At 44.7% G+C, this 15,000-nt stretch overlaps 1 protein-coding gene across 1 annotated transcript in view; it reads left to right on the forward strand.

The window, feature by feature from the left end:
* The window catches only part of LOC110487510 (voltage-dependent T-type calcium channel subunit alpha-1I-like), a 66,284-nt gene that overhangs the window by 254 nt on the left and 51,030 nt on the right, over positions 1-15,000 (forward strand). Inside the window, exons 2-10 of the mRNA XM_036942586.1 lie at positions 1,167-1,318; positions 1,476-1,661; positions 4,638-4,755; positions 5,391-5,546; positions 5,817-5,907; positions 9,163-9,341; positions 13,168-13,238; positions 13,468-13,954; positions 14,781-14,881. Of these exons, the coding sequence (XP_036798481.1) occupies positions 1,167-1,318; positions 1,476-1,661; positions 4,638-4,755; positions 5,391-5,546; positions 5,817-5,907; positions 9,163-9,341; positions 13,168-13,238; positions 13,468-13,954; positions 14,781-14,881 (1,541 nt within the window). The remainder of the gene's footprint in view (positions 1-1,166; positions 1,319-1,475; positions 1,662-4,637; positions 4,756-5,390; positions 5,547-5,816; positions 5,908-9,162; positions 9,342-13,167; positions 13,239-13,467; positions 13,955-14,780; positions 14,882-15,000) is intronic.

Genomic DNA, 15,000 nt, shown 5'->3' on the forward strand with positions numbered 1-15,000 from the left:
GAGATTGAACTGCCTGACTAGCGAGAGAGGGAGAGGAAAGTAAGAGAGGGAGAGAGGAAAGAAAGAGAGAAGGAGGGGAAAGAGAGAGGGAGAGGAAAGTAAGAGAGGGAGAGAGGAACGAGAGAAGGAGAGGAAAGTAAGAGATAGGGAGAGAGAAGGAGAGGAAAGAAAGAGAGAGGGAGAGAGGAACGAGAGAAGGAGAGGAAAGTAAGAGAGGGAGAGAGGAAAGAGAGAAGGAGAGGAAAGAAAGAGAGGGCGAGAGGAACGATAGAAGGAGAGGAAAGTAAGAGAGAGGGAGAGAGGAACGAGAGGAGAGGAAATGAAGAGAGAGCAAAGAGAGAAGGAGAGGAAAGAGAGAGTGAGTGGAAAGAAAGTGAGAAGGAGAGGAAAGTAAGAGAGGGAGAGAGAGAGAGGAAAGAGAGAGAGGAAAGAGAGAAGGAGAGGAAAGATAGAGAGAGGAAAGAGAGAAGGAGAGGAAAGAGAGAGAGAGAGGAAAGAGAGAATGAGAGGAAAGAAAGATAGATAGAGGGAGAGAGAGGAAAGAGACAAGGAGAGGAAAGAGAGAAGGAGAGGAAAGAGATAAGGGGATGAAAGAGAGAAGGAGAGGAAAGAAAGAAGTAGGGAGAGAGGAAAGAGAGAGGGAGAGAGGGGAAAGAAAGAGAGAAGGAGAGGAAAGAAAGAGAGCGCAAAGAGAGGAGAGGAAAGAAAGTGTGGGGAAGAGAGAGAGGAAAGAGAGGAGAGGAAAGAAAGTGAGAGGGAGAGAGAGAGGAAAAAGAGAATGAGAGGAAAGAAAGAGAGAGGAAGGAGTGGAGAGGAAGAGAGAAGGAGAGGAAAGAAAGTGAGAGCAAAGAGAGAAGGAGAGGAAAGAACGTGTGAGGGAGAGAGACAGTAAAGAGAGGAGTGGGAATAAAGAGAGAGGGAGAGAGAGGAAAGAGAGAAGGAGAGGAAATAAAGTGTGAGGGTGAGAGAGAGGAAAGAGAGGAGTGGGAATAAAGAGAGAGGGAGAGAGAGGAAATAGAGAAGGAGAGGAAAGAAAGAGGGTGTGTGTGGGGGGTACGTTCCCAATGTATAAAGCAATATACAGATATCTCTCTCTCTCTCTCTTTCTCTCGTTCTCTCTCTATCTGGTCCCTACCCTCTCCCCCTTCCCTCTCTCTCTCCACTAGCCTGAGGAACTAACCAACGTGTTGGAGATCTGTAACATAGTGTTCACTAGTATGTTTGCCATGGAGATGATCCTGAAGATAACAGCGTCCGGATGTTTCAACTATCTGAGAAACCCCTACAATGTGTTCGACGGTGTCATCGTCATTATCAGGTTAACAACGGAAGGATTATCATCCAAATCTGTTCAACAATGTCATCCCAATATTCAAACCAATACAGACCCAAATCTGTTGAAATGTATTGAAAGTCTTGATTGAGTCTCCCCCTCTCCTCTTTCTCCCTCCCTCCCCTGCCCTCCCTCTCGCCAGTGTGTGTGAGATCATCGGCCAGTCTGACGGAGGTCTGTCCATTTTGAGGACCTTCAGACTCCTTCGTGTCCTGAAGCTAGTCAGGTTCATGCCAGCGCTGCGCAGACAGCTCGTGGTCCTGATGAAGACTATGGACAATGTGGCCACCTTCTGTATGCTGTTGATGCTGTTCATCTTTATATTCAGGTACACACACCGCTTTGTACACATCTGTATGTACACGATCACACACACACACACACACACACACACACACACACACCTGGTACGCATGCAGTCACATATACATACATGCAGGCACAGTGGTGGACACACACACTCACCATGCACACAGCACACAGTGTATGTGCGTCAGCCTGCCTGCCTGACTGACTACACTTCCATGTCATTGAATTCCCATCATGAAGAGGTTCTAGACATTACCACCTGTTGACTGTAGAGGCTGAGACTGACAGAGAAACATACAGGAAGCCCCAGTGTAATAATCAGTGGCTGAGACTGACAGAGAAACATACAAGAAGCCCCAGTGTAATAATCAGTGGCTGAGACTGACAGAGAAACATACAGGAAGCCCCAGTGTAATAATCAGTGTAGATTTTTCCTTCCCCTTCTCCTTCTCATTTTCCTTTCTCTTCTCCTTCTCCTTCTTCTCCTTCTCTTTCTTCTCCTTCTCCTTCTCCTTCTTCTCCTTCTCTTTCTTCTCCTTCTCCTTCTTCTCCTTCTTCTCCTTCTACTTCTTCTCCTTCATCTTCTCCTTCTCCCTCTTCTCCTTCTTCTCCTTCTCCCTCCTCTCCTTCTTCGTCTCTTTCTCCCTCTTCTCCTTCTCCTTCGTCTCCTTCTTCTTCTCCTTCTTCTCCTTCTCCTTCTCCTTCTTCGTCATCTCCTCCTCCTCCATCTTCCTCCTCTTCTCCCTCTTCCATTCAGATGCTTCAGTTCCACTTCAGTGCAGAGAGGCATACACAGGATAAATGGAACACATTGACAATGCCCTCCTATTAATGTCAATAACATTACAACTCCCTAGACATACAGTAGCCTACACAAACACCCTCCACGGTTGGTTACATAGGGTTTATCTTTCAATAACATTACAACTCCCTAGACAGACAGTAGCCTACACAAACACCCTCCTATTAATGTCAATAACATTACAACTCCCTAGACAGACAGTAGCCTACACAAACACCCTCCTATTAATGTCAATAACATTACAACTCCCTAGACAGACAGTAGCCTACACAAACACCCTCCTATTAATGTCAATAACATTACAACTCCCTAGACAGACAGTAGCCTACACAAACACCCTCCTATTAATGTCAATAACATTACAACTCCCTAGACAGACAGTAGCCTACACAAACACCCTCCTATTAATGTCAATAACATTACAACTCCCTAGACAGACAGTAGCCTACACAAACACCCTCCTATTAATGTCAATAACATTACAACTCCCTAGACAGACAGTAGCCTACACAAACACCCTCCTAATAATGTCAATAACATTACAACTCCCTAGACAGACAGTAGCCTACACAAACACCCTCCTATTAATGTCAATAACATTACAACTCCCTAGACAGACAGTAGCCTACACAAACACCCTCCTATTAATGTCAATAACATTACAACTCCCTAGACAGACAGTAGCCTACACAAACACCCTCCTAATAATGTCAATAACATTACAACTCCCTAGACAGACAGTAGCCTACACAAACATCCTCCTATTAATGTCAATAACATTACAACTCCCTAGACAGACAGTAGCCTACACAAACACCCTCCTATTAATGTCAATAACATTACAACTCCCTAGACAGACAGTAGCCTACACAAACACCCTCCTATTAATGTCAATAACATTACAACTCCCTAGACAGACAGTAGCCTACACAAACACCCTCCTATTAATGTCAATAACATTACAACTCCCTAGACATACAGTAGCCTACACAAACACCCTCCTATTAATGTCAATAACATTACAACTCCCTAGACAGACAGTAGCCTACACAAACACCCTCCTATTAATGTCAATAACATTACAACTCCCTAGACATACAGTAGCCTACACAAACACCCTCCTATTAATGTCAATAACATTACAACTCCCTGGACAGACAGTAGCCTACACAAACACCCTCCTATTAATGTCAATAACATTACAACTCCCTAGACAGACAGTAGCCTACACAAACACCCTCCTAATAATGTCAATAACATTACAACTCCCTAGACAGACAGTAGCCTACACAAACACCCTCCTATTAATGTCAATAACATTACAACTCCCTAGACAGACAGTAGCCTACACAAACACCCTCCTATTAATGTCAATAACATTACAACTCCCTAGACAGACAGTAGCCTACACAAACACCCTCCTATTAATGTCAATAACATTACAACTCCCTAGACAGACAGTAGCCTACACAAACACCCTCCTATTAATGTCAATAACATTACAACTCCCTAGACAGACAGTAGCCTACACAAACACCCTCCTATTAATGTCAATAACATTACAACTCCCTAGACAGACAGTAGCCTACACAAACACCCTCCTATTAATGTCAATAACATTACAACTCCCTAGACAGACAGTAGCCTACACAAACACCCTCCTATTAATGTCAATAACATTACAACTCCCTAGACAGACAGTAGCCTACACAAACACCCTCCTATTAATGTCAATAACATTACAACTCCCTAGACAGACAGTAGCCTACACAAACACCCTCCACGGCTGGTTACATAGGGTTTATCTTTCAAGAGATGAAACCGCTAAGACATGTTTCTGCACACATCCCTACATCAGGTTATGATTGAGCCGTTCTTATTCCCTGGACAACTTGGTTTGTTTCATTTATATCCTTGTGTTACAGTATCTTGGGGATGAGTGTAGTTTTCTATTGGTCATATTAGAAGTGTATTGTCTGTCTTGGGTTGCAGTATCTTGGGGATGAGTGTAGTTTTCTATTGGTCATATTAGAAGTGTATTGTCTGTCTTGGGTTGCAGTATCTTGGGGATGAGTGTAGTTTTCTATTGGTCATATTAGAAGTGTATTGTCTGTCTTGGGTTGCAGTATCTTGGGGATGAGTGTAGTTTTCTATTGGTCATATTAGAAGTGTATTGTCTGTCTTGGGTTGCAGTATCTTGGGGATGCATATCTTTGGCTGCAAGTTCAGCCTGAAGACAGAGGCAGGAGACACTGTTCCAGACAGGAAGAACTTTGACTCTCTACTCTGGGCCATCGTCACTGTGTTTCAGGTAAAGGGGTGGTAGTGTGTGTGTGCATTGTGCATGACCTCCACCTCTCCTCAGCTGCTCTCTCCTTCTCTCATCCCTCTCTCCTCCTCTCATCCATCTCTCATCCCTATCTCCTCTCTCCTTTTCTCACCTCTCTCTCCTTCTCTCATCCCTCTCTCCTTCTCTCCATCTCTCATCCCTATCTCCTCTCATCCCTCTCTCCTTCTATCATCCCTCTCTCCTTCTCTCATCCCTCTCTCCTTCTCTCCTCCATCTATCATCCCTCTCTCCTTCTATCATCCCTCTCTCCTTCTCTCATCCCTCTCTCCTTCTCTCCTCCATCTCTCATCCCTCTCTCCTTCTCTCATCCATCGCTCATCCCTCGCTCCTACTCTTATCCCTCTCTCCTTCTCTCATCCCCCTCTTCTCTTCCCTCACTCCTTCTCTCATCCATCCTTCTCTCATCCCTCGCTCCTTCTCTCATCCCCCTCTACTTCTCTCATCCCACGCTCCTACTCTCATCCATTTCTCCTCCACCACTCCTCTAGCTGCTCTGTACTTCTCTCATCCCTCTATCCTCTCCTTCCTCTCTCCTTCTCTCATCCCTCTCTCCTTCTCTCACCCCCATCTCTTTCTCTCCTTCTTTCTCTGTGTAGATCCTAACCCAGGAAGACTGGAACACGGTGCTGTATAATGGAATGGCTGCCACCTCTCCTCTAGCTGCTCTGTACTTCGTAGCTCTTATGACGTTTGGGAACTACGTCCTCTTCAACCTGCTGGTGGCCATCTTGGTAGAGGGATTTCAGGCTGAGGTAAGAGTTTGAGCTTTTTTTTGGGGGGGGGGGGGGGGTTACCATACTTCAAACCAATGACATGGCATAGATCTTTTGATGTAGCATTCATGTTCTTCCTCCTCTCTCCCTCCCACTCTTCGTCCATTCCTCCCCCTTTCTCTCTTGCCCTGCCTCCCTCTCTTTTTCTTTCTTTCTCTCTCTTCCCCTCTCTCTCTTCCTGTCTTTCTCTCTCCTTCACTCCCTCCCTCTCTCTTCCTCTCTCTCTTCCTCTCTCTGTCTCTCCACCAGGGAGATGCTAATCGCTCCTATTCAGAGGATGACAGTTCCCCCTCTAACTTTGACGAGAGTGAGAAGCTTAATGATTCTCTCAAACTGTCTGGTGAGTCTTCATATACTGCATTCACAATGTAATGCTGTGGTTTGGATGGTAACATTCACAATGTATTGCTGTGGTTTGGATGGTAACATTCACAATATAATGCTGTGGTTTGGATGGTAACATTCACAATGTATTGCTGTGGTTTGGATGGTAACATTCACAATATAATGCTGTGGTTTGGATGGTAGCATTCACAATACAATGCTGTGGTTTGGATGGTAACATTCACAATGTAATGCTGTGGTTTGGATGGTAACATTCACAATGTAATACTGTGGTTTGGATGGTAACATTCACAATGTAATACTGTGGTTTGGATGGTAACATTCACAATGTAATGCTGTGGTTTGGATGGTAACATTCACAATGTAATACTGTGGTTTGGATGGTAACATTCACAATGTAATGCTGTGGTTTGGATGGTAACATTCACAATGTAATGCTGTGGTTTGGATGGTAACATTCACAATGTAATGCTGTGGTTTGGATGGTAACATTCACAATGTATTGCTGTGGTTTGGATGGTAACATTCACAATGTAATGCTGTGGTTTGGATGGTAACATCCAGAATATAATGCTGTGGTTTGGATGGTAACATTCACAATGTAATGCTGTGGTTTGGATGGTAACATTCACAATGTAATGCTGTGGTTTGGATGGTAACATTCACAATGTATTGCTGTGGTTTGGATGGTAACATTCACAATATAATACTGTGGTTTGGATGGTAACATTCACAATGTAATGCTGTGGTTTGGATGGTAACATCCAGAATATAATGCTGTGGTTTGGATGGTAACATTCACAATATAATACTGTGGTTTGGATGGTAACATTCACAATGTAATGCTGTGGTTTGGATGGTAACATCCAGAATATAATGCTGTGGTTTGGATGGTAACATTCACAATATAATACTGTGGTTTGGATGGTAACATTCACAATGTAATGCTGTGGTTTGGATGGTAACATCCAGAATATAATGCTGTGGTTTGGATGGTAACATTCACAATGTAATGCTGTGGTTTGGATGGTAACATTCACAATATAATACTGTGGTTTGGATGGTAACATTCACAATATAATACTGTGGTTTGGATGGTAACATTCACAATATAATACTGTGGTTTGGATGGTAACATTCACAATGTATTGCTGTGGTTTGGATGGTAACATTCACAATGTATTGCTGTGGTTTGGATGGTAACATTCACAATGTATTGCTGTGGTTTGGATGGTAACATTCACAATGTATTGCTGTGGTTTGGATGGTAACATTCACAATGTATTGCTGTGGTTTGGATGGTAACATTCACAATATAATGCTGTGGTTTGGATGGTAACATTCACAATGTAATGCTGTGGTTTGGATGGTAACATCCAGAATATAATGCTGTGGTTTGGATGGTAACATCCAGAATGTATTGCTGTGGTTTGGATGGTAACATTCACAATATAATGCTGTGGTTTGGATGGTAACATTCACAATATAATGCTGTGGTTTGGATGGTAACATCCAGAATGTATTGCTGTGGTTTGGATGGTAACATTCACAATGTAATGCTGTGGTTTGGATGGTAACATTCACAATATAATGCTGTGGTTTGGATGGTAACATTCACAATATAATGCTGTGGTTTGGATGGTAACATCCAGAATACAACACCTGTACAGTGGTTTCTAGGACAAGCAGAGGACAAGCAGAGGACAAAGCAGAGCATTCTTCATGCTCATGTTTCAAGGATGTTGTACACAACACATTAAAGGGGTGGGGGGTAGAGCATCCTGGAAACCATTGTACACGGACTAGGTATTCAGTCACAGACAAAGGAAGGTGGTTCCCAAGACAACTGTAGAATTCTGGATGGGATTCATACCAAAGTATAGTCATGCAGTGAGGAGTTATAGTGCACAGAGTGCTGAAGTAGACAGGGACACACATGGAGACAGAAAGGGCTGTTTTGGGGTTCATTCTGGGTAGCACTCAGTGTTCTCTACAACACACACACACACACACACACACACACCCTCCCCCACCCACCCACATCAACTCTTCCTCACAGTCTCCCACTTCCATTACAGATGTCCTCACCTTATTTGAACCAAGGCAGCTTCAAGCTCTCCTCAGACTGAGTGAAAGAGAAAAGAGAGTAAGACTACGTGTTCTAACTGACAAAAAGAACCCCGTCTGTTATCTATAATTCATAACTCTGACCCCGGTTTAGCCAATCAGCTTACAGAGCCCCCTGAGCTCAGCCAGAAACACTATTAGATCATCTAAGACCCGGAGAACATGTTCTGTAAAGCCTGACCTCCATAGAGTACCACAGAATGAGTCATAATACCCAGAAAACCTAGCGGTCAAACAAGGAAACGGTTCCAGTCGTTTTTCCACCATCCATATTTCCCACAGGGGATTTCAGAAACACTTCAAATAATGGCTGTGTTTCCTGTAGTCTTACCCTGATTTAATGTTTTTATAACCGTGTAAATCTTTCTCGGACAAGGTGACTTTCATCAATGTATTCGTCTGTATTTACCCCCCAAAAATGAAATGCGAATTAGCTGCTAACGTGGCTATCATAAAGAAGTACAAATGCAGTGATGATCTGGACGAGACTGCCGAATCGAGCCAAAGGTAAATTTAGTCATTAATAAATTGGCTAAAGTTTTTTTAAATGTACCCGTTAGCAAAGGTGCCAGCTATAGAGGAAGTGCAGGAGCTTGCAGGGATTTGTAGTCTTATCGTCTTACTTTGATGCTAATTAGCATTTTCAATCTGAGAGTAAATAGAGACTAATATATTGATAAAAGTCGCCTTGTCCGAGAGAGATTTACATGATTATCAAAACATCATGCCAGGGTAAGTCTACACGAAACACAGCCAAAACACAGCCCTTATTTGAAGTGTTTCTGAAATGCCCTGTGGGGAAAATGATTGGAACCATTTCCCTGTGTGACTCCTAGTTTTTATAGGTACTGTGACACCTCCAATGTGGGGCTCTATGTGAGGTGTCAGACCTAGTATTCCTGTTGTGGATAACTCTGTTCTGTGTCTCCTTGGGGTGTTACGTTATGGATGAAGACTGGAGAGTAGGTATCATGTGTGTTAATATTTTAATACTTCAAACAAGTGGAGCTAGCTGGGGGTATATATGAGGATTTAGGAAAAACTACAAGGGCTGTTTTAGAGACCGAATGCAATTATTTATATAAAGCTCTGTCCTTCTTCTTCTTCATCTTCGCCCTTTTAGATCCTAAGATCTGCACTTTGACCCCTAACGGGCACCTGGAGTTGACCACGTTGACCCCGGTGATGACCCCCAGGGGGTCGTACCCCACTGACAGGCTGACCTATGCCCTGGGGTCACGGAAGAGCAGCGTTATGAGTCTGGGCAAGGCCAACCTGGAGCAGAGGAGATCATTCTCTCTGGTGAGATGTAACACACACACACACACTCAACCATTAACCCAGAATTTCTCAGTTTAAATACCCTTAAAAGAGGACTTTCCCTAATAGCAACACTTAGCATATCGTAAATATAACAGCTATTCTTTAAATGTCCGCAGTCTATGATTTCCTAGACCCCAGACTATGTACAAGTTGCATTACACAAATTACACACTACACGCCACATAATGGCAGTTATCAAGGGTCTGCTTAGCCACTAGTCAGCCGCAGACTATTCCGGATGGAGTCTTCAATTCGAGAAACATTCCCGACGACGGGGGAGATTCTGATCACAACGTTCCCAGTTCAGGAACTCCCTCGACACCACGCATCTGTCTGTCGAGCCGAAGCCTGCCTTTGGTTGATTGAGCCTGGCTCAGTTCCCGGGATTCCAGTCGCCATGGCAACCACCGTTAATTAAACGAGAGAGAGAGAGAGAGGGAAGGAGAGAGACAGAATGAGAGCGACAGAGAGCGAGAGAGAGAGAGAGAGAGAGAGAATGAGAGTGAGAGAGAGAGCTAGAGAGATATATATATATATATATATATATATATAGAGAGAGAGAGAGAGAGGAAGAGAGGATTATGTATAGTTTAGTGACATACTTGTCTTAATTGTCACATGTTAATAACAATGTAAGACATCTTTGCTGAAGTCCTCCACAATCATTGTATACTCCACTGCCTGGGGGTAAAAGTTAACATGAATGTTTCTGTCCCCTACCAGTAGCCTGAGAGAGTTCCAAGTTAATTGTTTGATCAATGATGCCATTTTTTTTATTTACTCAATTTACCTGAAGAATCTAAAAACACTTTTTTGTCTTTCTTCCACTTTGGTTTTTCCCTGTTGTGTTGATGTATATCTGTTTAATGAGGTGAGACACATCTCACACAAAAAATGAAAGGGGGGTGGGACAAAATAAGCGTTGCTGTGGCAACGGTGGTATAAATTCCTCCGGTATATAGCTGTGAAAAAGACTGTGATTGTCGTCACAGGGACGACTCCAGAAGTAAACCATGTAATTATCCTGACAGAGGGGCTATCACCTCCTAGGGCACCACTCACACGGTTTAGAACGGTCAGTTAACTCACTTGGTAAAGTTTCACTGGTGAGGCTTCATTTGAACGTCGGCAGAAACACTGTCTAGAAAGTCTTTATATAAATATATATATATATATATATATATATATATATATATATAGATATACAGTGGGGAGAACAAGTATTTGATACACTGCCGATTTTGCAGGTTTCCCAGCATGTAGAGGTCTGTAATTTTTATCCTAGGTACACTTCAACTGTGAGAGACGGAATCTAAAACAAAAATCCAGAAAATCACATTGTATGATTTTTTAACTAATTAATTTGCATTTTATTGCATGACATAAGTATTTGATACATCAGAAAAGCATAACTTAATATTTGGTACAGAAACCTTTGTTTGCAATTACAGAGATCATACGTTTCCTCTTGACCAGGTTTTCACACACTGCAGCAGGGATTTTGGCCCACTCCTTTATACAGACCTTCTTCAGATCCTTCAGGTTTCGGGGCTGTCGCTGGGCAATACGGACTTTCAGCTCCCTCCAAAGATTTTCTCAAGTCTGGAGACTGGCTAGGCCACTCCAGGACCTTGAGATGCTTCTTACGGAGCCACTTCTTAGTTGCCCTGGCTGTGTGTTTCAGGTCGTTGTCATGCTCGAAGACCCAGCCACAACCCATCTTCAATGCTCTTACTGAGGGAAGGAAGTTGTTGGCCAAGATCTCGCGATACATGGCCCCATCCATCCTCCCCTCAATACGGCGCAGTCGTCCTGTCCCCTTTGCAGAAAACATCCCCAAAGAATGATGTTTCCACCTCCATGCTTCACGGTTGGGATGGTGTTCTTGGGGTTGTACTCATCCATCTTCTTCCTCCAAACACGGCGAGTGGAGTTTAGACCAAAAAGCTCTATTTTTGTCTCATCAGACCACATGACCTTCTCCAATTCCTCCTCTGGATCATCCAGACGGTCATTGGCAAACTTCAGACGATCCTGGACATGCGCTGGCTTGAGCAGGGGGACCTTGCGTGCGCAGCAGGATTTTAATCCATGACGGCGTAGTGTGTTACTAATGGTTTTCTTTGAGACTGTGGTCCCAGCTCTCTTCAGGTCATTGACCAGGTCCTGCCGTGTAGTTCTGGGCTGATCCCTCACCTTCTTCATGATCATTGATGCCCCACAAGGCGAGATCTTGCATGGAAACCCTGACCGAGAGTGATTGACCGTCATCTTGAACTTCTTTCATTTTCTAATAATTGCGCTAACAGTTGCCTTCTCACCAAGTTGCTTGTCTATTGTCCTATAGCCTATCCCAGCCTTGTGCAGGTCTACAATTAAATCCCTGTGTTCCTTACACAGCTCTCTGGTCTTGGCCATTGTGGAGAGGTTGGATTCTGTTTGATTGAGTGTGTGGGCAAGTGTCTTTTATACAGGTAACGAGTTCAAACAGGTGCAGTTAATACAGGTAATGAGTGGAGAACAGGAGGGCTTCTTAAAGAAAAACTAACAGGTCTGTGAGAGCCGGAATTCTTACTGGTTGGTAGGTGATCAAATACTTATGTCATGCAATAAAATGCTAATTAATTACTTAAAAACCATACAATGTGATTTTCTGGATTTTTGTTTTAGATTCCGTCTCTCACAGTTGAAGTGTACCTATGATAAAAATTACAGACCTCTACATGCTTTGTAAGTAGGAAAACCTGCAAAATCGGCAGTGTATCAAATACTAGTTCTCCCCACTGTATACACTGAGTGTACAAAACATTATGAACACCTGCTCTTTCCATGACAGACTGACCAGGTGAATCCAGTTCCACTTCTTTCAGCAGAAAAAGCCCCGAAACTGCAGTTGCAGTGGGCTAAGGAACAAAAACACTGGACCCAGAAACTGCGGTTGCAGTGGGCTAAGGAACAAAAACACTGGACCCAGAAACTGCGGTTGCAGTGGGCTAAGGAACGAAAACACTGGAACCAGAAACTGCGGTTGCAGTGGGCTTAGGAACAAAAACACTGGACCCAGAAACTGAGGTTGCAGTGGGCTAAGGAACGAAAACACTGGACCCAGAAACTGCGGTTGCAGTGGGCTAAGGAGCGAAAACACTGGACACTGGAGAATTGGAAAAACATTGCCTGGTCTGATGAATACTGCTTCTTGCTGTTTCACGCTGATGGGAGGACTAGGGTTTGGAGAGAACCACACATGCATCCATCCTGCCACATGTCAACATTACAGGCTGGTGGTGATGTGATGGTGTGTTTTCATGGCACACATTGGGCCCCTTGATAAAAGTGGAGCAATGTTTGAATACCACAGGATATTTGAACATCTTTGCCAATCAGGCGCATCCCTTAATGGCAGCAGTGTATCCATCTGTGAAAGGATTGTTTTCAGCCGGGTAATGCCCCATGCCACAAGGCTAGGATTGGCCAGGAATGGTTCCACGACAGTGAATTCAGCTTAGTGCAGTGGCCTGCCCAGTCACCAGATCTCAATCCAATTGAGCATCTGTGGGATGAGATAGAGCCAGCTATTCAGGGTAGAGATCCTCTACCAGCCAACTTGACACAACTGTGGAAAGCATTCGAGTCATCATGGCAGCTTGTAGAGTCCACGCCCCGACGTATTGAGACTGAGGCCAAACGGGGTCCTTAATGTTGTCTTTATGTTGTATATATGGTATATACATCATGTATTTACCAACGTATACAGTTCAAATACCAGTTCATTTTCTCATGTTGTCTTTTGTTGTCTTGGTTACAGCACCACGGCCGCAGTTCCCTGCACCACCATTGGGGTCGCCCTCCCCCTCCTCAGAGTGCATGGAACCGCAGGTAGATAGTTAGAGCAATGGAATACTTGATTACTTCATTAATCATGAATCGATCATTAATTAATCAGTCATATCCTATTAGTCCTTGTTAAATTATTAAAGTAACCTTATTGATCCATAATTATTTGTGTAATACACTATTTATCTCAGGAACGTACCAATCCTTTATGAATCCATTATAACTACTTTATGAACTCTTCATGTACCCACCACATTCTGCCTGCCCTCAGGTCCAGCTGGAACAGCCTGGGTTGTCCCTCCCGGGGGCTAGGGGGGATGGGAGCAGGTGTGGTGGGAGGAAGCCTCCGTGTCCGAAGCCCCCACTCCCACATCCACTCCCTTTACCACTCAGCCGAACATGAGTTCCTCCTCTCCCCCGCTCTCCGCCTCCCCCCTCACCACGCTCCCCCTCTCCCCCTCCTCTCCCGACGCAATGCCATCCGGCACCGGGACCGCCGCGCTCTCTCCCTGGAGCTGCCAAACATGCTCCAGGTCCCCGGGGGACCTCCGTCTCACCCCAACCCCAGGATGAGGAGTGTTTCTGGGGGAGGGAGCAGCGGCAGTGGGGGTATGGTGGTGGAGCACCATGATTGTAATGGAAAGGCTCCTAGTCCTATTGGTGTTATGGGTCCCCAGACTGCCCAACTCCTAACGGAGGTCTTCCCTCAGCTGAACCTCGCCAAGGACAGATCGGACCTGGATGAGGAGATAGACTATGTGAGTTTTACTGCAAGACTGGCTACAACTGAGTAGTCTATGTTTACCCAGAGGGTTTTTACTCGATGGAAAAATGTCCTTGACTGAAATGACTGCCAAGTCATTGTATCAAACATTACCACCAGAGGTGACATGAATGTCCTCCCATTTTGCTCTATTGATAATACATTTCCTCTCTCCCTCTTTCTCTCTCTCTTTCTCACACGCTCTCTCTCTCCTCCCCCTCCTCCTCTCTCCCTCTCTCTCTCTCTTTCTCACACACGCTCTCTCTCTCCTCCCCCTCCTCCTCTCTCCCTCTTTCTCTCTCTCTTTCTCACACACGCTCTCTCTCTCCTCCCCCTCCTCCTCTCTCCCTCTTTCTCTCTCTCTTTCTCACACGCTCTCTCTCTCCTCCCCCTCCTCCTCTCTCCCTCTTTCTCTCTCTCTTTCTCACACACGCTCTCTCTCTCCTCCCCCTCCTCCTCTCTTCCTCTTTCTCTCTCTCTTTCTCACACACGCTCTCTCTCTCCTCCCCCTCCTCTCTCCCTCTTTCTCTCTCTCTTTCTCACACACGCTCTCTCTCTCCTCCCCCTCCTCCTCTCTCCCTCTCTCTCTCTCTTTCTCACACACGCTCTCTCTCTCCTCCCCCTCCTCCTCTCTCCCTCTTTCTCTCTCTCTTTCTCACACGCTCTCTCTCTCCTCCCCCTCCTCCTCACTTCCTCTTTCTCTCTCTCTTTCTCACACACGCTCTCTCTCTCCTCCCCCCTCCTCCTCTCTCCCTCTTTCTCTCTCTCTTTCTCACACACGCTCTCTCTCTCCTCCCCCTCCTCCTCTCTTCCTCCTCCAGAGTCTGTGTTTCCGTATCCAGAAGATGATGGAGGTGTACAGGCCTGACTGGTGTGAGAAAAGAGAGGACTGGTCTGTCTACCTCTTCTCACCACAGAACAAGTATGTTACTCAGACACACACACATAAAGACCTGTCTGTCTCTTGTTACTCAGACACACACACATAAAGACCTGTCTGTCTCTTGTTACTCAGACAACACACACATAAAGACCAATCAC

The sequence above is a fragment of the Oncorhynchus mykiss genome, chromosome 13 (genome assembly GCF_013265735.2).
Source record: "Oncorhynchus mykiss isolate Arlee chromosome 13, USDA_OmykA_1.1, whole genome shotgun sequence".
NCBI lineage: Eukaryota > Metazoa > Chordata > Actinopteri > Salmoniformes > Salmonidae > Oncorhynchus > Oncorhynchus mykiss.